Source organism: Canis lupus, chromosome 21 (genome assembly GCF_048164855.1).
Source record: "Canis lupus baileyi chromosome 21, mCanLup2.hap1, whole genome shotgun sequence".
Taxonomy (NCBI): domain Eukaryota; kingdom Metazoa; phylum Chordata; class Mammalia; order Carnivora; family Canidae; genus Canis; species Canis lupus.
In genome coordinates this window covers 4,557,431-4,584,214 of record NC_132858.1, presented here as the reverse complement: position 1 = coordinate 4,584,214, position 26,784 = coordinate 4,557,431, and the positions used below count along the sequence as shown (strand labels likewise).

Genomic DNA, 26,784 nt, shown 5'->3' with positions numbered 1-26,784 from the left:
GGTGGAGAAAATCAACCGACTGGCTTCTCTGGCCGGCTGGGGCCCAGGGCAGGGGTACAGGACTGTCCTAGAGGGTCTGGACGGTTCTCTCCCTCATCTCTTTTAGTTATCTGTGTCATTAGGTGGCCGGGTCATACCTAGCAGAAGCCAGACCGAAGCCACCTCTGAGGGGACGGGCTCACCTCTAAATCCAGTTGGATGAATGAATGAACAAACTCATTTAATCTTCACAAGACATCCTGTGAAACAGCTGTTTTGACAGTATGAATGACAGAACTAAGGCTCTGAGAAGTTGGGTGACTTGCCTGAGGTCACACAGCCACCGGGGCAAGCCCAAGGGCAGTGCTGTGGATGCTCTTCCCAGCACTGCCTGCCCCTCCTCCCAGGTCTGACCCTGGAATCTGCACCATGACGAAGGAGGAAAAAATAAGGAGGGAACTTTATTTAATATTAAAGTCGGGGAGGGGGTCAGAAGGGAGATCAGCTTCATTTGGTGATGGTGTTCCTGCGGAGAGAAGAGGGGTGTGAGGCTGAAAACCTTCCCACCACGTCAGGCCCAGCGCTGTCCCTCGGCCCTCCCCCCTCGGCCCAGCTTCCCCACTCACGCGTTCATGCTCTTGCCGCTGCCACTGAGCACGATGTACGGCGTCTTCTGGGCCTTCTGCTTCTCCTGGAGCAAGGCCACCGTGCCCAGGGGTGTGTCGCTGGAGCTCATCTTCTTCAGGAGCTGTAGGGTGTGGGCCAGTAAGCACAGGGCAGGAGTGGGTCCCTGTCCACCAACCACCCCAGCGCCAGCAGATGTGGAAGCCCCCCCACGTCCCAGTGGGTCACCCACCGCCTCCTCATCTAGCTTCTTCATCCGCCGCTCTGTCTTCATCTTGCCTGAGCCTTTCCCGTGGAAGCGATGGGACAGCTGCCGGAAAGCCTGGGACACGGGCGGGAACCATGTTAGAGCCACCTGTCCCCAGAGGGAAGGGCCATGGCCCTAGCACTGGGGGCTCCCAGTCAGAGTCAGGGAGATGGGCATGGGGGCTGGATGTGCTGCAATGGGGGCACTTGGGATCCTGAGTGAGGTGGAGGCTGGGGCTGGGTTTGAGGGCAGCACACCCGTGGTGGTGGAGCTGGGAGCAGGTAAGGCAGGAGCAAGGGACAGTGAGCACACGTCAGCCCAAGGCCTGCACACCAATGCCAGAAAGGTGGCCCCCCAGGGTAGGTGAAGCCATGGGGGGGGGGGGGCAGGTGGGCAAAGGAACCAAGCCTGTGACGGGGCACGCTGTGCCCACTGGGACACAGAGGTGGCAACACTTCACCAGCTCCCCAGCCAGCGGTCGGCTGAGCCGAGACCCACAGTGCAGCTCTGCCTCGGGTGGGAAGGGCAGGGGCCCTGCCTCTCTGTGACTCGGTCACTGCCAGCCCTGCTCACCTCCTTGGGAGTGAGCTTCCGGCCCGTCTCATCCACGTACTCAATCTTCACATCGGGTTTGTAGCCATCCTTCTCCTTGAAGTCCTGGGTAAAACCACGGTATTCCTCCCGCCGGCTGTACTTGTCGTCGATGGCCCTGGACCGAGAAAAGGGACCCTCAGGGCCAGCCACTGCCCGCCCTGCTTGGGTTCCCGGTGGTTCCCAGCTGGCGCCAGCCCATGCCCCTGCCTGCGCTGCCACACTCACATCTTGTCCTCGATGCAGTACACGGCTGACGGTAGGGATTTGTTGGGTGCCTTCACCCGGGCCACCTTCTGTACCGTGGTTTCCAGCAGCCCTGGGGACAGGTGGCGGTCAGACTCCAGGTAGCCTGCCCTCAGGGGGTGCAGCCCAGGCCCAGTAAATATGGCAGGGTCCTCATGCCAGGGTCTCTCTGCGCCAGGGCCTGACTGCTTCAACTGCCCCGATTTTCCCCAGCTACACTGACACTTAAAGGGTGAGTGGTGCTTTGTGGGACTAAGTGGTAAAGTTGTCAAAAATGGAGTGACTCAGAGCCAAGAGGCCAGATGCTGCAACAACTTCCCCCAAACTGGGTGCAGATGAGTAGCTCTCGGGTCCCAAGAGAGCAGGTCAAGGCCCCAGGGGGACCAGAGGAAGCTGTGCCAGCACTCTGCCCCTCCAAGGCTCACAGCCCCTCACCTTTGTTCTGACACAGCAGCAGGGCAGCTGCCAGCCCTCTGTTCACGATGGGCTCCTCATCCAGGATGGTGGTGGAGGAGGCAGAGAACTGAGGGGGAGCACACGGGGACACAGGTGGTAAGTGGGCCGCAGGGGCTCCTCACCCTCTTGCCCCCATCACCCCCACCACACACCACTGTGGTCCTTCCTGGGACCAGGCGCTATGCCACAGTCCTGCCACGACACCATTAACTTTACAGAGTGAGAGAGCAAGGCTCTGGGACAACAGGCCACTTGCTCAAGGTCCCCCAACAAGGAAGGGGCAGAGCTGGGGCTGGAGCCTTGGGTGGGTGGCCTCAAACCCCAGCCTCCACCCGTTCCGCCCGTGGGCTGCGGTCTCCTACTCTGCTATCCCCCCGCCCCAGCCTCGTGCCCCGCGCCCCTCACATCCTGCTGCTGCTTCTCCTCGTCCAGGTTGACTGTGCTCCAGCCGATGTTCTCCTCCCCATCAGACTCGGAGCCACCGTTGGCTGAGCGTTCCTCGTCTCGCTCAAAGTCCTAGGGGTCAGAAGACCAGGGTCAGCCCAGGAGCCCCAGCCCCCAGCCAGCCTAACGCACTGGAGCACCAAGGCTTGTTACCAGCTATGCAAAACCTGACATGGACCTGACCAGCACGGAGAACCCAAGTCAGGAGCGAAGGGGAAGGGATGGGAGGAGGAAGGGAAGGAGGAGAGGAGAGGTAGGCTGCCTGAAAACCCACCATGAGCTCTTCTTGCTCCTCCCGGTTGCCGGCCAGCCCATAGGTGGGGATCTCCCCCAAAGTGCGGCAGAACTCCGACGTGGCATTGAACACGATGGCCCCCTTCCGTTCTGGATCTTCGTCCTCCTCCCAGCCCCGCTGGCGAGATTCCAGCTTCTTGACAATCTCCACCACCTGGGGGAGGGAACAGCTGTGGGCAAACCCAGAAGTTTCTGGGGGAGGTGCCACTGAGACCCAGAAACCCAGAATCCTCCCTGATGGCAGTAAGACAAGCCTTCCTACTCTCCTACTGTCCACAGAAGACCTCTGACTGGTCTCTGCTTCCTCCCTGACTCCCAGTCCAAACTCCACTCTGCACCTACACCCATCTCATTCCTCTGCTGCAAAGCCATCGATGGCTCCCTTTTGCCCTTTAAATTAATATCCAAAATGCTACATGGCCCTTGTCCAAAGCCCCACAGCCTCACATCTCCCTCCCGGATCAGAGCACATCAGGGCTTCTTGCCACTTCACTACCATCCACCCTTCACCCGACAAACTCCTGTTTCAGGGCTCAACTAAACACAGCTTCTTCTAGAATCCTTCTCTGAGGCCACAGGCTGGGAAGATGTCGTGTGGAACTCCAACAGACTTCTGGCACCCACCCCTTCTGCCCTGCTCCTCCCTCAGACTACCCTCCTACCCAGCATGGCTCCAAGACCCCTCATATATCCGCCCCAGACACCATCGACTGAACCCACTGTCCCCTCTGCTGACTGTATCATTCCCATAAGTAGACAGGGTGGCCTAGTATTTCCACTCTTTCCACCCCGCAGTCTCACTGCTTCCCCCTGACAGCACACTCCTGAGAGAAGTCTCCCATCACCATGCCACTCAACACCCCTTCCTTCCATGTTGTTACACGATATTTTTTTTTTTAATGAATGGCAACATAAATGTAAACAGGTTCTAACACATATTTTTAAAAACAATAACAACCACGCACACACCCAGGTACCCATCATCCAGTCTGAGAAACACTATTAATACCCTTTCAAAGCCTGAGTGTCTCCTTATCTCTTGTTTGTGGTCATGATTCAGGGGCTTTTATTTACAGTTTTTCCACATAAGGACCTATCCACAAACAGGGTATTATTTTGTTGTGCATTTTTTAAAACAGTGTATCGTCTGAATCTGATTCCCCTAAGATTTCCTTTTTAAAATACACATATATAGGGACGCCTGGGTGGCTTGGCGGTTGAGCGTCTGCCTTTGGCTCAGGGTGTGATCCCGGGATCGAGGCCCGCATCGGGCTTCCTGCATGGAGCCTGCTTCTCTCTCTGCCTGTGTCCCTGCCACACACCCCGCCCCCCATGAATAAATGAATAAAATCTTTTAAATAAGCAAATAGAGAGATAAAATACATATATATATATTTTTTTTTTTAATTCATCTTGACCCGAATGGCTGTATTTCTTAGCTTTTCACTGCAGAATCATATTCCACGATAAACGCATCTTAATCTAGCTTCCTTGCACACTGTGGATGGACTTTCTCTGTTATCACAAACAATGCAAATACAAGCAATCTGATGCTCGTCTCCAGGATCACAGGCAAGTGTGTTTCTGGGGGTACACGTGCAGGAGAGGGGACACTGGGCCGAAGGGCACACACTTGCCTGTACAGTAGGTCACTGCCCTCCCAAGCTCATCAGATTCCCCTACGGGCCTGCAAAGAGCATGTGTGAGAATTCTGGCTACCCCAGGGGCGCCTGGATGGCTCAGACGGTTAAGCGTTTACCTTCAGCTCAGGTCATAGTCAGGGGATCCTGGGATCAAGTTCCGCTTGAGCTCCCTGCTCAGCAGGGAGTCTGCTTCTCCCTCTCCTCCTCACTTGTGCTCTCTCTCACCATCTGTCTCTCTCTCTCTCAAAAGACAAACAAAAAATCCTTAAGAACTCTGGCTGCTCCAAATCCTGACACCTGATATTGTCAGACTTTGACATTTTTGACAAATGATGTGGGTATAACCTGGTCCGTCATTATTTTAGTTCACCTCTCCTTGACCATTAATGAAGTTGCACCTCACTGGGGGGTTTTTTGGTTTTAATTTTGATTTAAAGAGAGAGAGACAGAGAGACAGAGAGAGAGAGAACATACATGAGCAGGGGGTAAGGCAGAGGGGGAGAGAATCTCAAACAGACTCCACACCCAGCATGGTGCCTGACAAGTGGGCTCAAGCTCATGATGCTGAAATCATGACCTGAGCCAAAATTGAGTCAGACACTTAATCGACAGAGCCACCCAAGCACCGCCCTTGGGTGTTTTATTGACCATTTATCCTTCTACTTCTGTGAACTGTCCATTGAGGTCTTTTGCCTATTTTCCTGCTTTGCCAATTTTTGTCATTTGGACTTTTGGCACCAACCCACTGATGATTATATACATGTAGGCAAGAGTCTTCTCTGGCCTTCTTACATTCTTGATACCTTTTTTAAAAAACTTAAGTTCTTAATTTCTAAGTAATTAAATTTTTTTTCCTCATGGCTTATGTTTCACATTTATATCTTTTCTTTTTTTAAGATTTTATTTACTTATTCATGAGAGACACAGAGAAAGAGAGAGGCAGAGACACAGGCAGAGGGAGAAGCAGGCTCCATGCAGGGACCCCGACGCGGGACTCGATCCTGGGTCTCCAGGATCACACCCTGGGCTGGAGGCGGCGCTAAACCGCTGAGCCACTGGGGCTGCCCTCACATTTATATCTTAAAAAAATCTTTCTCTTGAAATAATCCAGTCACAAAAAAAATCCTCTGTGACTGCTCTTACTGGAGGTTCCTAGAGTAGTCAAAGTCATAGCCACAGAAAGGACAGTGGCTGCCGCAGGGAGCGGGGGAGCCAGTGTTTAACGGGGACAGAGTTTCAGCTTTCAAGACGAGAAGAGCTGGGGGGGTGGGGATGGTGGGGATGGCTGCACAATGTGAATGGATTTAACAATTCAATAGAATTGAACATTTAAAAATGGTTAAGTTGGTAAATTTTATGTTCTATGTATTCTAATGTAATTTAAAAAAGGAAAAGAAAAACTTTCTCTGCAACAAAGTCACAAACATAATTTCCTTAACCTTGTTCTAGAATGTTAATTCTTTACTTTTAAGTTCTTTATCTGTAATAAATTCTGTGTGAGATACAAACCCAATTTCACTTTTTCCCCCAAATTGGTAACTGGCTGTCCATACAGGCCTTGCTGAACCGGGTGCCCTTCCGACTGGGTCAATAGCTGTCCTATGTCTGCTCCTGGACCCTCCACTTGGTCTTGGCCCTGTCAGTCTGTCCTTCCACCACTACTTCACCATCTTAGTTACCACGATGACATAAAGGGATCGCTGTTAGAGCAAGGCCCACCACTTTATTATTCAAGGCACCTTGGCTTTTTTTGGCCCTTTGATCTTCCAAGTAAACTCAGAAATAGCTTTTCAGGTTCCACAAAAATCCCTTTGGGATTTTTACTGGAATTGCATTTATTTACTTATTTGTTTTTTAAAGATTTTATTTTCTCATGAGAGACGGGGGGAGGGGGGGGGCGGCGGCACCGGCACAGGCAGAGGGAGAAGCAGGCTCCATGTAGGGAGCCTGATGCAGAACTCGATCCCGGGACTCCAGGATCATGCCCTGGGCTGAAGGCAGGCGCTAAACTGTTGAGCCACCCAGGGATCCCCTGGAATTGCATTTAATCCACAAATTAGTCTGAGGAAATGAACATCTTTACACTACCGAGTCCTACCTATGAACACAGTAGTTATGGACTGAAGTGTGTCCTCCCAGAATTCGTATGTTCAAACCTCACCCATGGGGTGACTGTATTTAGAGACAGAACCTTTAAGGAGATGGTTAAAGTTGAAGGATGCCATAAGGGCAGGACCCTAACCCAGTAGTTTGGTGTCCTCATAAAAGAAAAGGACAGCAAGGACATAGGCACTCAGGGAAAAGGCCATAAGAGGACACAGCAGGAAGACAACCACCTACAAGCCTCAGGAGAAACCAGACCTACCAACACCTTGATCTTGAACTTCCAGACTCCAAAACTTTGAGAAGTAAATTTCTGCTGCTTAAGCCACCCAGTCTGTGACATTCTGTCACGGCAGCCCTAGCTGCCTAAAACCACAGTCTATCTATTTATGTCTTCTTCAATGTCTTTCAAAGATGGACTGCAACTTCCCCCATAGAGATCTATCTCACACATCATTAAATCTTTTTTTTTAATTTTTATTTATTTATGATAGTCACACACACACAGAGAGAGAGAGAGAGAGAGAGAGAGGCAGAGACACAGGCAGAGGGAGAAGCAGGCTCCATGCACTGGGAGCCCGACGAGGGATTCGATCCCGGGTCTCCAGGATCACGCCCTGGGCCAAAGGCAGACGCTAAACTGCTGCGCCACCCAGGGATCCCTATCTCACACATCATTTATTCCTTTTTATTTTGTTGCAATCGGCCTCTCTCTTATCCATTTTGTTATCACTTATCTATGCTACTTTACTATTTATACTGCTTTCACAAACAGTACCTTTTTTAAAGTTATACTTTCTCTCTCTTGTTGGTGTGTGTAAACACAACTGGCTCTTATCTGGTAATCTTATATCTGGCAGCCTTGCTGAAACTTGTGTGGTCTGGCTCTCAGTTCCCACCACCGCACCCCAAAAGACCACGATTTAGACAAGACCATCAGTGACCTCCATGTTGCCCAATCCAAAGGTCAATGCTCATCCCCAATACCCAAGTTCTCTGGAGCATGTGTCACAGATGCTTACACGCTTCCTCTCAAGAGCCACTTGTCACGTGACTCAGGACCTTGTCACATGACCCTCTCCTCTTGGCTACCCTCACGCACTTTCCCTTCTCCACACTCACTGTCCTGATGACTCCAGCTGATCCTAGGACTTTAAATGACTTCTGCATTTATAACTCCAGTCTCAGCCTTTCCCTTAAAGTTCAAATTCACATATCCAACTGCCTGTTCAGTATCAAATACCCCTAATAGAAAAGCACTTTTTATTAGACTTAACCAAAACCGAACATTTTGTTATCTCCCCAGCTCTTCCCATCTCAGGAATGGCCTTACCCTCTCCTTAACTCAGCAAGAGGCCAGCTGTTCAAGTCAGAATTCTTGGGAGTCATCCTTAACTTCTTGTACCCACTCACAATCTTGCACACAATCTACAAATGAACGCTGTTGATTCTACCCTCAAAATGCATTCCAAATACAGCCACTTCCTCCTGTTTCTGCGGCTACCATCACAGTCGACGTCATTCCAACTGGATGTCTGCAACAGCCTTCCACTGCTTTTCCTCCAAAGACAGAACTCTGATGGCTACATCTACCGCAACAGCAAGTCTCTGCCTGAATGGCCCGTGACCATCTCCTTCCCTGTAACACTCCCTGGGGTTCCTGCCCCTGCAGCCATGCAGGCCTCAGCCAACTTCCTGAGCAAGCCCAGTGGCTCGTGTCTCAGGGTCTCAGGGGCCAGGTGTTCCCTCACCTTGGACTGCGCCCTTAGATGTCACTGATACTTACACTTCATCTGGATCTCAATGGTCACCTCCTCGGGGAAGCCCACCCTGACCAGAAGACCTAAAACGGGAGCGCTTCTTCACTCCTCATCTCTCCACTACCTGGCCTTTTCCTGTTTCTGCTCACAGTGGTTTTCCTACTGGATGTTGTTTATGTCTTCTTTCATGTCCTCTCACTAGAACAAAAGTTCCACAAGGACAGACTTCTGCACTCTTGGTTATCCTCATTCACACCCCTTTTGGCTACCGCCCCATTTCTCTGACCCTCTTTGCAGCAGCGGTGGACAGCATACAGCCCACCACCTGCTCTTGCCAACCAAGCCTTTTTGGATCACAGCCACGCCCACTCACCACACCATCCAGGGCCATGTTCCCTGCTGCAGCAGAGCACCTGGGTCACTGAGGCCGAGACCACCCGCCGCTGCACCTCCAACATTCGCACAGTCCACCTGCTCTCGCTCTGAGGGACTGTCCCCAATTGCTGGCCTGGCTTCCTTACCTCCTCAGTCTTGCTGACTCTATTATTCCAGATCGGACCTGCCTCTCAGGAATTAGAGGACTCCCTACTCCCCCTCCTCAAAAGCCTTACTTGGCTGCTGTGCCACCCACTCCCATGGCTCTCTTCCAGCTCAGGGGCTGCTGCTTCTCTGACCCCACAGCAGGAGCCCCCACGGGCTGGGCCACTGCTCCAGTCTCTCCCCCCTGAGCTGGGAGGGGTAGGGTGAAAAGCGTGGACTTTGGAGTCAGGCTGTTCAAACCCCAGCTCTGCCACTTACCAGCCATGTAACCCCAGGTCACTTCCCTAAGGCCTCTATGCCTCAGTTTCCTCATCTATAAAACGGAGATAACAGAACCTTCCTCACAAGGTGTTGCAGTGAACATCAAGTCACTGGATATACAAAGCACGCAAGCAGGGCCTGGCCCAGGCAAGTGCCCACTGAGGGTCAACAGTGGTCATGGCCATAAGGCCCCACTGGCCTCTGTCCGGCTCATACTGCCAGGCCCTCAAGTGTTCTAGGCTACTCCTCCCAAGGACACCTGCTGTCTCTACCACCTGAGTGCCCAGTCTGCCCACCCACCTCCACCCTGAATCTCTGCAAGATTGGCTCCTCGTTGTTATTTATGTCTCAGCTCAAATGCCATCCCCTGCAAGGTCTCCCCTCAAAAGCAGACCCAAGACTCCAGCCCTCCAGCCATCTGCTCCGCTTTCCACAGACGGTCTGCCCAGCTCCAGGTGCTACCAGAAGTGCTGTGTGCGCATGTGCACACACGCTTACTGCTACCCTGCCCTCAGGCCACAGCTAGAGAGGCAGCTCCAAGAACACAGGGCCCCTCGCTGTCCTGCTCACCAGTGATACCCCCACCCCCGGGGACAATCCTTACTCCCAGGAGGAATGCAACACCCAGCCATAGAAGGAAAGAAGACAGGGAAGGCTCCAACTTTAAAATATCTTGAGAGCAAAACACTGGTTGATCTTAAAGAAATCTGCTAACAACATGACATTACACACACAAAAAAGTTCCAAACTGGAATGAAGGTGCCATGCTCCTGAGGACAGGTCACCATGGACACACCTGTCCCTAAAGGCCCTGGCCCTGAGGAGGTCAGCATGCCCCCAACCCCACGCTCAGCTCCTGGGCCCCCTCACCTTCTCACCGCTGTCTCGCAGCTGCTGGAGTTGCTGGAGCTGCCGCAGGCGACGCCCCTTCTCCAGCTGCTTCTGCAGCTCCAGCTCTGCCTCATCCTCCTCCAGCACCTCTGGGGACCCTGACTGTGGTCCTCCAGCCTCTTCTGAAAGAAACAAAGGGAAGCCCTGCTCAGATCACCTCCTTGCCCAGGGCCCCTCAGCCCGGCCCTTGCCACCCCTACCCTGCCCCGGCTGGACAGGCCCCTCACCCTCATCGCTGATGTCCATGTTCTCCACACGGGTGTCATCTGACTGCAGGGGCTGAGGTGCCGGTTCCTTGTCCTCCTCCTCTGGGGCCTCTTCATCGGCCTCAGGCACTCGGCGCCGGCCCCGGCCCCGCAGCCTGTGGGAAGAGGCCTCTCGGGTGAGTGTGGGCCCTAGGCCAGTCCAACCCCCATACTACAACCTGATCTCCAAGCCCACCTAGACCCGAAGTCCCCATCTTGAGTCTGGTCCCCAAGAGGTAGCAAGTCATCGGCTCGCACTACCACCTCCTTCTCTTTCTTGCGGATCTTCTTCACCCTCCGTTTGGTCTTTTTAAAAGTTACCTGAGAGGAAGAAAAGAAAAATGAGACATGAAATGGGGAAGGCGGGCAGCCATGAGCCCACAAGAATGAATGCTATAAAAAAAAAAAAAAAAAAAGTTTAATTAGAAGGTGGGGGAGCAAGAGGTGGGAGGAACAGGGAAAAGAATCTTTTTTTTTTTTTTTTTTAAGATTTTATTTATTCATTACAGAGAAAGAGAGAGAGAGACAGAGACACAGGCAGAAGGAGAAGCAGGCTCCACGCAAAGAGCCTGATGCGGAACTTGATCCCTGAACTCCGGGATCACGCCCTGAGCCGAAGGCAGAAGCTCAACCACTGAGCCACCCAGGTGTCCCGGAAAAAGAATCTTAAGGAGACTCACGTCCAGCATGGAGCCCATCACAGGGCTCCATCTCACCACCTTGAGATCATGGCCTGAGCTGAAATCAAGAGTCAGATGCTTAATTGAGCCACCCAGGCATCCCAAGGATGAATGCTTCTTTAGCATTCCTCCACACCAGCCACTGTTCTAAGTACTTTACAAACACAAACAACATGTGACATAAGGGGGGATCCCTGGGTGGCTCAGCGGTTTAGCGCCTGCCTTTGGCCCAGAGCGCGATCCTGGAGTCCCGGGATCGAGTCCCGCGTCGGGCTCCCTGCATGGAGCCTGCTTCTCCCTCCTCCTGTGTCTCTGCCTCTCTCTCTCTGTGTAAATAAATAAATCTTAAAAAAAAAATGTGACATAGGTGTGACTTCATCCCACTTGTGAGATGAGGAAAACCAAGGCCCAGAGAGGCTAAGTTCCTTGCTGAAGTTCACCTAACTCCTGAATGGGAAGGCAGGATTGTGAAGAGAGAGCTCTTATTCTTCTGGTTCCAGAATCCTGCTCTTAATCACAAAGCCAAACGATCTACTGAGCCAGAGATCTACCTCTGTGTTCACAATCATCCCGGATACAAAATCCACACACAGCTATAAAATTACCACTTACCCACATTGTCACTAACCCTCACGACACCCCTCAAGAGATGGCTCCCACCATTCCCATTTCAAACGGGTGCCACAGGCTCACAGTTAAATGACTCATCCAAGGCACAAGCTGGCTACGTGGCAGAGCTCGAACACGAACTCAGAACCCTCTGTGTCAACAGTCCCTGTTCTGTCTACAGCCATCGTCCCCCTTCAGCACCTCCCTAGGGCTGTCATATGCTGCTTACCCACGAGGGCCAAGCCCCTCATACTCGCTCTTCCTCCACAGCTCCCCCCACAGCACAAGACTCCCAGAGGAGAGGGAGGAATCTCCACCCCAATTACAAGGTGCAGGTGGAGGCCGCAGGGCTCACCATCTCCTCAGGTGTGAGGTACTCAGAGGCGAGTCGAGGCCCCGCTGTGCTCAGCGACTGAGCCTGTAGTCGCAACTTGGCCCGGATCTCCTCCAGCTCCCGCTCTCGTAAGCCATCAGCAGTGCCACCCTGCTCCAGGCGGAACGAGTGTGGCCGCTCGCCCTCAAGCTCCTCATCATACTTGGACAGGATAGAGCGGGGTTTTTGCTGCAAAACAAGAGGTACAGATTGGGACCCAGCCTGGCTCCTGAAAAGCCACAGACCCCATCTTGCTGCCTAGCCTGCCTGTGCCAAGTCATCCACGCTCTCATCCTCTGCGTAGGGCAGGTAGTCAGGTTTCTTCTTCCGCAACTCCACATTTTTCTCCGCCCGCTCTTTATCTACTAGGTTCACGTTCACCAGTACATCCTCCTCCTCCTGCAGCACACCTGCGGAGAGGGCAGGAGCAACAGCCATTCATGTTTACCCTCGACTCAGGGCCTATGCCCCTAACCAGAGCACCGGAGCTCAACCCACCTTTGTCTTTAAGGGTGAGGATCACAGTCTCCCCTTCTCGAAAGGAATCAATAGCATGTTCCACAGTGAGGCCCTGTAGGTCCCGGGCACTGTACAGATCCTACAAGGGAGGGGAAATGTCCAGCTAAGTCAGGAGCCCTGACCCATCCAGCCCTGGGATCCCAGCACCAAGTACAACAGCGCTTGGCACCCTGTTCTCAGCCTCACCTGCCGCCTTTGCCCAAACTCCTCCTCCACCAGAGTGCTGACTCCAAACTCTTGGTCCATCTCCTCCAGCAGTTTGGCCTATGGGATGAGAGAGGGGTAACCAATGACCTCCGGCCATTCAGCATCACTGGAAGACCCATGGGACTTTACCAGGTGGGAGTACAAAAAACAGAAACAAACAAACAAACAAACAAAAATAGGGCAGCCCAGATGGCTCAGTGGTTTAGCGCCATCTTTAGCCCAGGGCCTGGTCCTGGAGAGCCAGGATCGAGTCCCACATCAGGCTCCCTGCATGGAGCCTCCTTCTCCCTCTGCCTATGCCTCTGCCTCTCTCTCCTCTCTGTATTCTCATGAATAAATAAATAAATCTTAAAAAAACAAAACAAAACAAAACAAAACAAAAAACCAGCAGGCCTTGTAGGCCAGCTGCTAAGAATCCAAAACAGATGCCACTGACCACGGATCTCCGACCTCTCTGAGCCCAGTCACCTCCCAAGGACAAGTCTCCTGCTTCACCAGCCAGGCAGGTTACCAGAGGCAATGAGCAACCACCCCCAACTGCCCAGGCGCTCACCCTCTTCTCTGCCAAGTCCTTCTCCTTCTGAAGCTGCCGACTCCTCTCAATCCAGGCTGCAGTGTCATCCAGCCAGGGGTCATCCTCCCCCAGTGTCTTTATCTTTCTGAAAAAAGAACAAAGTGGCCTTCTGGGGACCCCCACTCCTGCTCCGCACACCTGACTCAAGAGCTCCTTGGCAGCCTCCTCAGGTTCTTCCCTTGTCCACCCTGGCTGGGACCTCCTCACCCCAGCTTTTGGTTCAGGAGGCGCTTTTCTTTGGCGGCTGCCAGCTTCTCTCGTAGCTCCTCTCGCTGTCTCAAGGCCATGGGATTGATGACATCAGCTGCCACGGGCTCCTCCTTGGTGCCCGTCTCTGGAAGGGGGGCCCAGACGTGAGGCTATGCCTGCCCATGGCTGGTGGGGAGAGGAGGGAGCCACTCACCCTGCCCCCTTCCAGCTCAGGGGGCCAGAAGGGGCCAGGAGAAGGGGAGTGAATCCTTCACCTCCCTCCTCCTACTTCCTTCCCGCACAGCATGACGGGATCCTCCACACCTTGCAAGCATCCTCGCCTCCCATCATGCATTAAGAAACAAATGAACCCAACACCTGCATAGCCCAGATCAGTTTGCAGCAACTACGCATGTATCTTGGTCTAGCTAATGCTGCCTCACAGCCAGAGCAAGCAACGATGCTAGCCATATGAACTTAAAGAATAAGCCTATTCCCAGCCCTCCATTGTGACACTAAGGAGAAGCCTGTGCCTATCCACAAGGATGTGTGTACACACACACATACACACACATGGCCACTAAATGGTGCTGAACCTGTGCCATAACCCCATCCTCCTCAAAGACCCCTTCAGATGATCTTTCTCCTCCACCCAAATGCCCTCCCTCACCCCCATCCTCAGTCCCACACTCACCCTTCTTGACAGCATTGACTTCCAAGGGTTTCAGCCCCAACTTTGCCCGGAGTTTACTGAGGACAAGAGATACACATGTTAGGAGCTGCCAACAAAATAGGGACATCAGAGACATTTCTGGATAGAGAGTGAAAACAGGATGGAACTGAGAAGTCCTAAGGGTCCCCAAAGTAGAGACTGACCCAGGCAGCCAAGGACATTGGGAAGGATGCTGGCCTCCAAATCAGGGAACACAGGCACTAGGCCTGGCCTGCCCCTAACCAGCAGAAGACCATCTTTCTCTTGGGTCTTAGCGTCTTTTCTGTAACTCAAATGGTTATACGTCATTTCCAATTCCAGTCAGAATGCCTTAGTGTGTGAATGGTCCCCCAGGAAACTGTTCCCAGAAGCCCTCTGTCTCAGAAAATAAAAGTAGAAACATCAGGAAGACAGAACTTACTTGGTCTCCTCGATGCTAAGAGATGAGGCATCTCCTGAGCTACTTTTGGAGCTGGCAGCTGGAACAAGAAGTATAGTTCAGGAGCTGAACAAAGGGCCAACAAACCACATCTTTGGCTCGAGCTCTGCAGGGACCTCCCTTACCCATACCCGGGCCCTACTGAGACACTCGAAAACAGCAACCTTCCTCCATCTCAGTAGCTCCTTCCATCTCAGTCCCAATCTCTTGAGACCCCAACATAACCTTCCTTTCCTGCCCCAAAAGGTCCAACCTTTTTGCAGCCTTCACTCTGCCTCCTCTCCACTTCTGTACATTCTGTTTTCAGCCCACACTGCCCTCCTTGGCCTAACTCTGATAGACGAGATCCTATCCAAATGCAGAGACCAAATGCCACCTCCTTCTGAACTCCTATTTAATTATTGGTCAGAATGAACTGCTCTCTCCTGAACTCCACAGCTCATCACTCACTTCCAGGTCTGTTTCTCCCCACTGGTCAGGGACTGTGTTAGCAGCATGACTGTGTTCTCTGCGCAGTTCATCCAGTCAAGAAATACACTTAATGGTCCCTGTTTTGTGATGGATAGTGAGGATGCTGAGATAAAGTAGCTTTTCAGACTTCCTCTACTCATCTCTCACTCAGCAAGTAACTTCGGAACACAACACACAGACAGAGGCTAGACGCCACCAGATGGAGCTTCCCCACCCAGGTGCTACCACCTGTTCATCCTTCCTGCGTCCCCACTCCATAACCTACCTCTTCCCCTATACCTCACCTGGACCCTGGATCTCAACCTTTCTAGGCTCTCTCCAAGGTCACCAGCCTCCTTATTTCTAAATCCAACGGATTCTTTTCAGCTCGAATTTCCTTTATTTTCTGTGGTGTGTGTGACACCATTGACTATTCTTTGCAACAGACCCCATGACACAAGATTCTATAGTTTTCTTTTCTGGATATTGTACCATCAAGCATTCTTATAGCCTCTTACTCTACCTACTACGAAAATGCTGGCATTTTTAAGGTTCTACTGCCCACTCCTTACTCTCTCGCCAGGCTTCATTTGCCACCTGATTTACTTATGACTTCCAAATTGCTCTATCCAGCCCAAACCCTATCGGTTGCAATGCTCTCCACAACTGAACTCTCTCCCCTCAAAAGTCTGCTTCTCTCCCAAAGTCCTCAATTTCAGGAGACACAACCACCCACCCAGTTGCTCAAACCAAAATTTAAGGAGCCATCCTCATTTCCTTCTTACCCTCACCCAAGTGCTAAGTAAGCTCTAATTCCTCCTCCCAAACGGTTCTTCAATCTGTTCAGGTCTCTCCACCCTCCGCTGCCTCAGCACACGCCACTATCAATCCTCACGTGGCCTCCAGTCTTGACTATTTTTGAACCAGGTCTCAATCTAGGAATCTTTGCAAAATATGATCAACTCATTCCTCAGCTTAAATCCATGGCTCTCTACCACCCTCAAGACAAAATTCAAATTTCTGTAGGGCCCTTTGTGCTCCGACCGGTTTCCTATCTCTGCTATGAACCCTACCCGGTTTGCCCAATATCAGGTTTCTTCTTGGTTCTGCACGAGCTAGAACAACTTCATTGATTCATTCACTCAACAAATAAGGGCCTGTGAGGGGCCAATTTTGAGACAACAGAAAACCTCTGCCCTCGCAGAGGTTAGTAGAGAGAGACAACTTTTAATCCCAAACGGGGAGACTCTCTAATAATTGCTGACGGAGACAGCGTCGGGGAGCCGGGGCGGCAGCGCTCGGCTCGCACCCAGGCCAGACCGCCCGCCCCGGGACGCCCCGCCCCGCCCCCACAGGCCCCGCCCTCACCGGCCTCGTAGCCGTCATCGCGCTTCTCCCGCTTCACGCGCCGCTCTGAGGGCTCAGCCTGGCCGCGCTCCCGCCCGTGCGCGCCGCTGCGTGTCTCGGCTTCGGTCCCGCGCCGCCCGCCCCCGCGCTCGCCCCCACGCTCCCGACTCCGCTTCCGACGTTCGCCACCGCTGCTCCCGCCACCGCCGCTCCGGTGCTTGTGTTTTTTGTGCTCCCGGTGCCGCGGCGGCTGCTCGGTGGCGCCTCCGGTGCTGGCCGCCGCCGTCGTCCCGGCCGCCTCTTTCTCCCCACGGTGCTTCTTTGACGACCCCATGGTGGTACGTCCGCCCCGAGCCCGGCCGCCGCCGAGCCCCGACGACGCAAAATGGGACTACTTCCGGGTCGCCCGGCAGCCGCTGTCGTGTTGCCGGAAACCAAGAGTGGCTGCTTCCGCCGTTCGCCTCGGTGCCTGCCCCGAGGGCTCACGGGAAGGCCGGGGTCGGAGCCCGGCTGCGTGTTTGCGGAGCTGTTGGTCTGGTGGCGGTCTTCGAAGTGCGTGCGTGCGCCGGGTGTAGGGGTTACAGGCCTCCGAACTATAAGCCCTTAAAGCCGGCAATCTGGGAGCTGGAGGCGCCCCCCCCCCCGCCACCAGACGCTCCCTGCCTCACGGGTTTACCGGTTTTACCGTGCACCGCGCCCGCCGCTCCAGTCGGCGTCCTCCCGGTGGGCTCCACCCGCCCCCGCCCCCTCGTCGTGGCTCCATCGGGTGTGGGACGCCGCAGCTTGTTTTGAGACCCAGCCCAGCCTCTGAGCCCCTACACCCGATATTATCAAATGCTGCCTTTCCACCTTACTCGTATTGGGTTCTTTTTTCCTTGTCTTTTGTTTCTTTTTTTTTAAGATCTACTTATTTGAGAGAGCGCGTAAGCGGGAGCGGCAAGGAGAGGGAGACAAGGGCCAGCTGAACCCTGAGATCCGGACCTGAGCCGAAACCAAGAGTGGGAGACGCCACCCAGGCACCCCCCTCACCTTGGATTGGGTTTTTAAATCTGTACTTTGAACCCCCAGAAACTGCAAAATTCCACACAGCACGACTGGGTATGTGAGCTCATTCCCACCCCCCTCCTTGGGGGCCCAAATTTGAAGTTACTTAGAAGTTAAAATCCCAAGGCGCATGGGTGGCTCAGTAGTTGAGCGTCTGCCTCTGGCTCAGGTCGTAATCCCGGACCCAGTTCCTGTCGGGCTCCCCAGAGGGAGCCTGCTTCTCCCTTTGGCTACATCTCTGTGTGTCTCATGAATAAACAAAGTCTTTTAAAAAGTAAAATCGCAATTCACATAATTCCTCCTCTGACCCGCAACCCCCAGTTGCTGGAACTGGCGGCCCCTGTGCAAACCACTGGTTACAGTGTAAGATACGTACCCCTTTAAGGATCCAAACCTCCTCCCCTCCCACCCTGAGTTCTCAAAGGCAGAGGCCATTAGGTCCTGTTCCCTCTTGAATTCCTAGGACCCAGCATAAATGTTGGAAATGGGAGTGGAGGAGTCACAGCTGTTGCTCTGTGAGATGATCCACTCAGGAGCAGAAGCAGAGCTGTGTGTGCTGGTGGGGGCAGCTCCACAACCAAAGCTCCTGGGTGATGGGGCAAGCTAAGCCTGCTGCTTCCTGCTACCTCCTACTCCCAACCTGCAGCCTCTTCCCAGCACCACCAGAAATTACACGTTATATTTCCCATAAAGCATTTAATTGTTATCTTAGGGGCTAGACTCTTGACTTGGGCTTGGAGTAGAGTGCCTGTTGGAGTGCCTTCTGGTGGGTTCTGTCTTTGGGAGGCTCTCAGAAGAGTGCTCCGTTCTCACCTCCATTGACCTGTGGCTCCTTAAAGAAGGAGGAGACACAGATAGAGACCATGGGCTCTAGTTCCCCACCCCCAGGCCCAAGGAGACCTGGGCTTTAGGGGTGGAAAGGCCATTCTTGGCAATAGGGGTTCAGATCTGGCTTCTATGCTGAGACTCTGAGCAAGTGATTTCCCCTTCTCAAGCCTCAGTTTACTTATGAATAAGCTTTATAAACCTTGCTGTGCACCAGGTTGTCCTAAAGTATAAGGGACAGTATGCAGAGGGTGATTTGTGTGGCACTACCCTGTAACAGGGGCTTGGTGTGTGGTCACTCAGTTGGCCACAGATTCCTACACTGGCTCTGCAGCTTATTTGCTCCTGTGTCTTTGGGTAAGACCTTGCCCCCAGGTCCTTAGTTTCTTTATTGGGATCTGGAAAACATAACCCGGGTCCTGCCCTTCTCGGGTGACACGGAGAACGGGGTCTGGGGGAGGCCTTATTGACTGCTAGAGCTAGGCAGAGTCCTTCAGGCTGAGACAGTGGACCAGGCCAGGGTTGAAGCTTAGATTCAGGGCAGGTCAACATGGTTGCTCACAAGTTTTCTCAGCTTTTCCCTGGATGCCGAGCCCAGGAAGACAGGGGGGAGAGGCTGTAGGGCCCAGGACTGGCAGTGGCACCCCTTCTTCCGATAGCTGGGCAGAGCCTGTTCTCTGGCTAGCTAGATGGCCTCACCTGGATTTCCTGGAGGTGCCCTCTGTGTCTCCCTTTCCTGCCTCAGCCAGCAGCTGCTCCTCATCCAGTCCCAGTGCTGACAGCACTTGGGAGAAGCGCCGGGTCACCGTGAGCCGGGCATTGACCTGAGGAGAGATAAGGGTTCCTACTCTGCACCAAGGCTGCTGAGAACAAATAGCATTGTGATTACTGAGAGGGTCCCAGGGCTTCCAGGTGGGTGTGGCCCAGGGTCCTATCTAAAGGGCCCACTCTCCCTACCCACTCATCCAATGAAAAGCACTGTTCTCAGGGAGGTGGCATGTCTTCCAGGTGCTAGCCCTCACCTGCATGGCCTGCTGGAACAGGTAGGGCCGGGCCTGTACCCTGTGCTGGATGTCCTGTAGCTCTGCCTGATACTGAGCAAAGCGCTGTCGCTCCTGGCGCCTGCAGGGAGATGGGCCTTTGGGCAGCTAACCATGAACACAACCTATCCCCACTCTTGAGTCCATTCATTCTCACTAAGGACTTGACATTCTCCCCACCCTTACCTTGCAAAGCCATTTCATTCCCATCTCCGCCCTGGATTCCTCCTGAGGTCAATGGGATAGAAATTATTTGCTCCATTTTACCCATGATGAGCCTGAGGCCCAGGAGGGTTGAGGGACTTGTCCAAGTTCACACAGCTGGGGAGTAGAGACTGAGACCAAGTCTGCAGGCTGTGCAGCCAGGGCTCATCTAGCCTCCCAGCCACACTCACAGGGCGGGGTAGGGGGGGCAGCACTGCCTTCGGAGCAACTGGGCATCTGCTTGCACAGCCTCTTCCCCCTGTGTTTACACCCCTGCACCCTCTCACGCTGCATCTGTGAGGAAGAAGCAGTGGCTATTGACCATGGCTTTGGGTAAGGCTCCACTCTGGGCTCCGGGCTCAGTTTTCTCTGCACTATGGCAGGGATTGGACAAAGTTGCTACCATTCTCTGGGGTTCTTATAAGCACACAACTTAGAACATGGGACAGAGGAACAAAAGAATGATGTTGCAAATGAAAGAAAACATCCCAAAAAAGATCAAGGTTCCACAGGGGAAGCACACATCTGTTTACAAAAAATTGGTTTGCACATTTGTCTGAAATATGCCTGCTTATCAAGCTGAATATCCAGGCAGCAAGAGGGGCCCTCTGGCAGGAATCCTGTGAGGACCAGGAATCCTGTGAAGCATGTAAGAGAGGTCTTTGGGTGTGCCAGCAGCACCCATACACAGGAGCGGAGAAGCAGACAAGACTCATGTTGGGACCTCTAACAAGTGTACAGGGCCCCTGAAAAACACTGCCTTGCCCCACCAGGGCCATTGGTGAAAAACAGATGAATTTGAAAACCCATGGCCAGGAACAGAAGTCATTGCAAAATGGAGTCTTCAGCATTCAAGAGGTAATTTCAGCAGTTACAAAGGTGGGGGTGGGAAGTGAGCTGGCATTCAGTCTGTCTCTCCTATGATGTCATGCATATTTTTCCTTTTTGATTCTTGTTAGAATTGAGAGGAAGTCCATGTCTTGGAGCCCCAAGCAGAAAGGAAGCTGGAGAGTGGATGTCAGCCCTGTCCAACATCTGGGAAGGAAAGGAAGGCCTTCCTCCCACAGGGTGACCTCTCTTGAGCCCACACCTCCTGTACAGGCCAGAGCCTTTGAGGAGCAGAGAGAGCAAAAGTCACAGGTTATAAGGACTGAGAGACCCCAATGGAAAATATCTGCTCTCTAGTAGAAAATACAAGAGATGTGTGTGAAACACTCTTCTCATTCACATCTGTCCCTTGGAGTTTGAACCTTAGGCTTCCTGCCTCATTGAAAAAAATAAACACACAAACAATGAACTTGAGGTTTCGCAAGGAGAAGGCATCTCCTTGATCACTGGCCAAGGATTCTTTTAAAACACCGTTGCCTTCTTAGATCCCTAGTTTTCTCATCTTCAAAATTGGGAATAATAAGACTGAGCCTCCAAGAGTAGATGACCAGAACCCTGCTGAGTCCCTGGTGACCCCACTGCAGAGCAGAGACCTCAACCCTGACCTAGCTCCTCTCTCAGGATGAAAGGAGATGAGGTGTGGAAAGGGCTGCCCTGCTGCCAGCTGCACCCAGTAGGTGCTCAATGTCCATGGCACTGGTGACCATATTTATTTGTATTATCTGTTTCACTGGATAGGGCATTCGGGGGAAGATCCCAGTGCCCTTTATCTACAGATTAGGTATTCAAGCACTAAGAAATGGGCTAGCAGGTTTGGCTAAGTGGCTTCCCAAGTTGAAATCCTAGTTTTGCCCCTCACTTGTGACACTTGGCAAATTAATTGAGCTCTGTGAGCTCCGTCTCCTCCTCTGTTGAATGATGGGACTGATAATAACGCCCATTTAAGGGTCTGTTATGAGTCTAAAAAAGGTTTGCTTTTAAAGACACATTTGTCTATTTCTTCTTAATGGTCAACATATAGGAAGAGAATAAAATAGATGACTCTTCACCTGAGGCAAACAACGGTTGTCCCCAGGAGTGAGATCATAGGCACTGTTGATGTGCTATGTGAACTATTTTGGTTACATCTGTATTTTTATAATAAGCATGCCTAGTTTTTGAAATCAGAAAAAAAAAAGATTTGAACATGTGGTAATGCATATAGAACATTCTGTGAGCTTGACAGCTGCAGGACTGTTTTATTAACTAGGTGACCTTGGCTCAGCCCCTCCTCCTTGCATACCTCAGGGTCTTTATCTGTAAAGTGTGGCCAAATGGCCTGGCCCACCAGCCAGGGCTGGAGGATGGTTGTGGAGACTCAGCCCTGGAGGGAGATGAGGACTGCGTCCCCTGTGTCTTTCCTCTGGCATCTTGCACTGCCTTCCCTGACCTCTCCCCACCAGAGCCTCCCCAGCCTGGCTTCCTACCTCAGCTCCTCCAGCCTGTGGTGGGTGGTCCCTGACCTCCGGCTCCCTTTGGGTGCATAGGCCGCCAGGCAGCGAGCCACCTGCTGCTGTACCCGATGCTCCCGGGCCCTCCGCAGCTCGGCCTGCTGCCGCTCCTCCTCCTGCTGCCGCTCCCAGGCCTGCAGCAAGCTTCTTCAATAGGGAGAGGGAAAGAAGAGGATGGGAGAAGTCTGGGGGGAGCAGCAGTCTCATAGAGGCCAGGGGCAGGGAGAGGAGTGGGTTTGTCATGGAAGTCTGACATGATGAGGGCTACATCTGGGGCTCGGCCCACAGGCCCACCTCAAGGCCTTTCCCTACTTTTCCTGGAAGCCTCCTCCCACTCCAGCCAGCTGTGTGCCCCAACTCTGAACACCCTCAGTCCTGTGGGGCTTGGTGCACCTGTGATCTCACCCAGATTGCTCACTTCCCATTGCAAAGCAGCTCTCCTTGAGGACAGGGGTCAGACCTTGTTCTCTCTGACCCCCATCTCTGGTAGGAACTAGATTGATGCCTTTTGGTTTGAGGGACAGATATATGAATGGAATGGATGGGATCAACGGATGGATAAAGGCGTGGATGAATGGTGTGGGTGGTTGAGTAGACAACGCTTAGCTCCACCTGGAACATTCTTTCCCTAGCTCTGATGGCCAGTTCCTTGTTAATTAGATCCTTGCTCAAATATCAGAGAGAGAGAGAGAGAGAGAGAGACTCCCTTACCACCCCTTCTACCCCCAGGTATTTTCCATTTCTAGCTGTACATTTTGTTCATTTCTTTATTAATTATCCTTCATCCCAAGTAGAGGGTAAGTCTCATGAGAGCAGGGTTCCTTATCTCTTCTCTTCACTACCAGTGGATTCCCCAGCATCTAAAACAGTGCTTAACATAAATAGAAACTCAGTGTTGGTGAATTCATGCATAGTTCAATCATGGTCCTCACCAATAAACTTGTTTACTCAGCACATATTTGTTGAGCACCAACTAGGTGCCATGTCTCGTGTAGGGCAGCAGGGAGGCCATGACCAATAAAATCTGGCACCTGTCTTAGGGATCTCTAAGTCTGCACCCAGGGATAGTCAGGCAGCCCAGCCCCCCAATGCAATGCCATGTGGCAAGAGCTATAACAGAGGCAAGCAGAGGGGAGAGCTTCCCAGAGGAAGCTTAAAGATACATTGAGTTAGCTGAGTGAATGAGGGAGAATGGCAGCTCCGGGAGATGAGGGAGGGAGAGCATGGCACATTCTAGCTATTCCTATATGGGCGGGTGTGGGAGACAGGAGCCTCCTTACCAAGACACCTGGGCTTTGTTCCAAGTGCACTGAGAAGCGTGGGAAGCAAGCCAGGGATGACAGAGTCAGAATTGAGGGGTGCTATTGGAATGTTGAAATGGATTCTCACCTGCCACCTCTAACCAATCACCAAGACCTGCTGAGCCAGCCCCCAAATATCTCTTTAATTTATTCCCCTCTCTCTATTCACAGGGCCAGCTGGTTCAGGCCCTTATCATCCTTCACCTAGACAATGCAACAGAGCCCCTTCCCAGGATTCCCCTCTGCTCTCATTGTCTTTTGTTCAAGCCCCAAGCATAGCAGTTGTCTGACTCTACTGCCTTCATTGTTGTCTTGTCCATCTGCCTCCTTTCCCAGCAGACCTTGACTTTCTTAGGGCTGGGGCCACGTCTTTTCATCTTTATATCCTAAGGACCCACGAGTAGATATTCAACATGTGTTGCTTTGATCACTTAGTTAATAGATTAATGGGTGGATAGAAGATGGAAAATAAATGAAAAGTGGCTTGTGTCAATAGACACCTGGCCAAGTAGACAGAGATGGATAGATGGGTGGGTATATGAATGGGTAGGTGGATGGATGGATGGATGGATGGATGGATGGGTGGGTGGGTGGATAGATGCATCGATCTGTAGAAGATTGGATGACCAAAAGATTAGAGAATGGATAAATGAATTAATGAATGAGGATGAATGATTCAGTGTCTCTGGAGAACTGGCTCCTTCTCTACTCCCAGCCCTTTCTTCCCATCCTCCTTTTTCTTTTACCTTACCTGGTGGCCTCCTGTCGTTTGTGGAAGGTACGGTTAGGAAAGTTGGCAAACAGGAAACTCTCTTCATCTCCCAAGGCATAGGCCTTCCCACTCCGATTGGAGGCCTGGACAGCAGCCCCCAAAGCCTTCCAGGGCTGCTTTTGAGGGCCTATCCAGAGTGGGACAAGTCAGAGAATAGCCTCCTCCCTCCCAGCCCGCTGGACAATCCCGCCCAGCACCTGGAGCGCAGTATAACCCTGTCTGAACTCCTGGTCCAGGTTGCTGGTTCCCCAAACTCTCTCCCCACCTTGTAGTTTCCTGGGGAACCCAGACATCGAAGCCCACACTCACCACAGTCCAACTCTTGCTGTAACTGCCTCTGCAGCTTCTCCGGGTCCCATGGCCCCTCCAGCTCCTTGGCCCTTGACTTCCTCCTCTGTGGTCTTCTGAGTTTGGAGCTGGAGCTGCTCCCTTTGCACTGCAGGTCATCTTCATCGGAGGCTGCCTCGCGAAAATTCTGCCCCTTTCTCTGAGAACCAGCTCTCCTTCTATGGAGGGTCCTGTGCTCTCCCTCCTCGGCCTGCTCTGTCACCTCTACAAACTGTTCCTCTTCTAATATCAACCCCCTGCTGAGGAGTTGGGGCAGCTCCCCAGGGCTCAAAACCCTCTCTATCTCCTCAGAACCCAGGGCTTCCAGCTCGGTGCCTTCCTCAGACTCAGATCCTGATCCTGACCTCCTCCCAGGTGGCTGGAGGTCATACTCACTGGGTGCCTCCAGTTCTTGGCTCTCCCCTTTGCCAGAACAGCTGGGGATGCAACCCCAGGCCCTGAGCTGCTGGCTTCTCTCCAGGTTTGGCCCCTCTGTTTTCCAGCAGAAGCCATGGGGCTCTGGGAGGGTGGTTGTGGACTTGTGCCTGGCCTTATACTGGGGGACTGCTCGGGACAAGGACAGAGCTTGGTGGCCTGGGGCGGAGGCCGAGGAGAAGCTGGGCTGATGCAGAGCCTGGCCATCAGTGGTGAAGCTCTCCCAGGCCCACTGGAAGGGGAAGGAGGGTTTCCGAGGAGGAGAGGGGATGAGACTGAGGAAGGAGAGGACAGGGAGCAAGGGTCAAGGTCAGGGCCTCGGCCCCCAGTGGGGCCTGCCAGCCAGTATCCCCCCAGCCTATTGCACAGTGGCTTACTCTTCAGCTTCAGCAGAGCCACGGTCTTTCTTATTCCGAGCCTTGGGCCTCCGGTCCTTCTTTGGCATCTGTCCTGTGCTCCGAGACCTCGGCTGCTGGCCCAGAGCCACATCATCGCCATTCCCAAGCCTCCCCTAGGTGAAGACAGGAGAGGAGGCCTGGCTGCAAGCAGCCTCCTGGAGCATCCCACACCTCCTCCAGGGGACCCTCCTCTTCTCTGTACCATGGCTGGCCTGCTGGGCTCTTGTTATTGGTAAAACTGACTGATCACCACCTCAATTTTTAATATTTAATGATGCTGCTGAGTACCTGCTGGATGCTCAGGATTTTCATGCATCAACTCATTTAACTTTCCCAAGGACCTATATCCCACTGTTATCCCATGAGATCTTTTTTTTTATGGTGAAAAAAATTTATATTTAGATTTATAGCCGGCTGGACTCAGTTTAGATGATCCCAATTTTGTTGGCAACATCCAAAGCATGATAGGAGCCAGTCGAACATATGCTTTTTCCTCTCCATCAGGCCTGATTAAGGTGTTGACCTTGGCCACATCAATGTCATAGAGCTTCTTCACAGCCTGTTTGATCTGGTGCTTATTGGCCTTGACATCCACAATGAACACAAGTGTGTTGTTGTCTTCTATTTTCTTCACGGCTGACTCAGTAGTCAGGGGGAACTTGATATGGCATAGTGATCAAGCTTGTTTCTCCTGGGGGCGCTCTTTCCAGGTTATTTGGGCTGCCTCCGGAGATGCAGGGTCTTGGGTGGTCGGAATGTAGGTGACATACGGATCTTCTTTTTGTGTGTGTGACTGTGCACATCTTTCAGCACCACTTTCTTAGCTTTCAAAGCGTTTGTTTTGGCTTCGGCTTTGGGAGGGGCAGGGGCTTCCTTCTTCGCCTTCAGTGCCATCTTCGTGAAAGGGCCCGATGAGATCTCATCTCATCCCAGATAAGAACACTGAGACTCAGAGAGGTGACATCACTTGACTAAGGTTACCTAGCCAGTAAGTGGAGTCAGGATCTGAACATGCATAGTCTGTCTCGAGAGCCCAGATTTGTCACCATGGTACGGTGCTGCCTCCATGTCCCGGATAGCTCTTTTGAATGCTCCATGGGGCTCTGGACTTGCTAAATCAAGGTAGAGGAAGCTTATTATCTTTCCTAAAACCCTCCTCCTCCTCCTTCTCCTGCAGTTCCCCTAGATGGCTCTCCTGGAAGCCTGGGAGTCATCCCTGGGTGTCTTCCTCATCCTCGCCTTGGACCCTTTAGGTCTCCCTGTGGTCCCTGCCTGCCTTGGGCCTTCTTGTCTCTCACCGGGCCTCAGCTCCAGTTTCATGACTTCTCCAGTGCCATCCTGAGCCCTGGCCTATACTGACCCCAGGCAGCCAGGCTGCCTCCAGGCAGTTGGAAGTCCCCCCACAGGGCCTCCCTCACCTGCTCAGCTTGGGGGATGTCTGACAGGAACTTGAGCAGCCCTATGGTCATCCCAGGAGCCTGGGATGTCCTGCCCTGGTCTCCCTGAAGCCGCATGTCCTGCCCTGGTCTCCCTGAAGTAGTCCTGCTCGCCCGTTGGTGGGTGTTTCGCATATTGGTGTCCTGCCCGGACCCCCACCCCCATCTGCCAGCCTTGGAACTGCCCACCCCACCATCTCT

The 26,784-nt window shown here is 52.7% G+C and overlaps 2 protein-coding genes and 1 long non-coding RNA gene across 4 annotated transcripts; 1 reads left to right on the top strand and 2 right to left on the bottom strand.

Annotated features, from left to right (window-relative positions):
- Positions 1 to 420: 420 nt before the first annotated feature.
- On the bottom strand, positions 421 to 16,844 carry SART1 (spliceosome associated factor 1, recruiter of U4/U6.U5 tri-snRNP). Of its 2 annotated transcripts, none has more exons than XM_072789955.1 (20): positions 16,445 to 16,844; positions 14,609 to 14,666; positions 14,170 to 14,225; positions 13,494 to 13,620; positions 13,266 to 13,371; positions 12,692 to 12,769; positions 12,485 to 12,584; positions 12,254 to 12,396; positions 11,969 to 12,175; positions 10,521 to 10,645; positions 10,307 to 10,440; positions 10,059 to 10,201; positions 2,862 to 3,035; positions 2,549 to 2,659; positions 2,123 to 2,210; positions 1,670 to 1,760; positions 1,424 to 1,559; positions 836 to 925; positions 606 to 727; positions 421 to 505 (listed from the first exon to the last, which is right to left on the bottom strand). In XM_072789955.1, the coding sequence occupies exons 1-20, from the start codon at positions 16,755 to 16,757 to the stop codon at positions 487 to 489; spliced, it is 2,421 nt and encodes an 806-aa protein (XP_072646056.1). In that variant the 5' UTR covers positions 16,758 to 16,844; the 3' UTR covers positions 421 to 486. The 2 variants fall into 2 exon arrangements, with proteins under 2 accessions (XP_072646056.1, XP_072646057.1); XM_072789956.1 differs by lacking the exon at positions 16,445 to 16,844 and adding an exon at positions 16,150 to 16,245.
- On the top strand, positions 16,448 to 17,747 carry LOC140612457 (uncharacterized). Its single transcript, XR_012013662.1, has 2 exons — positions 16,448 to 16,975; positions 17,325 to 17,747. It is a non-coding gene; the product is annotated as an uncharacterized lncRNA (long non-coding RNA).
- A 395-nt stretch (positions 17,748 to 18,142) lies between these two features.
- TSGA10IP (testis specific 10 interacting protein) lies at positions 18,143 to 26,765 on the bottom strand. Its single transcript, XM_072789957.1, has 8 exons — positions 26,566 to 26,765; positions 25,127 to 25,260; positions 24,297 to 25,024; positions 23,967 to 24,114; positions 21,891 to 22,061; positions 19,315 to 19,414; positions 18,992 to 19,116; positions 18,143 to 18,299 (listed from the first exon to the last, which is right to left on the bottom strand). Exons 1-8 carry the CDS (start codon positions 26,716 to 26,718, stop codon positions 18,176 to 18,178), a joined length of 1,683 nt encoding a protein of 560 aa, XP_072646058.1. The 5' UTR covers positions 26,719 to 26,765; the 3' UTR covers positions 18,143 to 18,175.
- Positions 26,766 to 26,784: the final 19 nt, after the last annotated feature.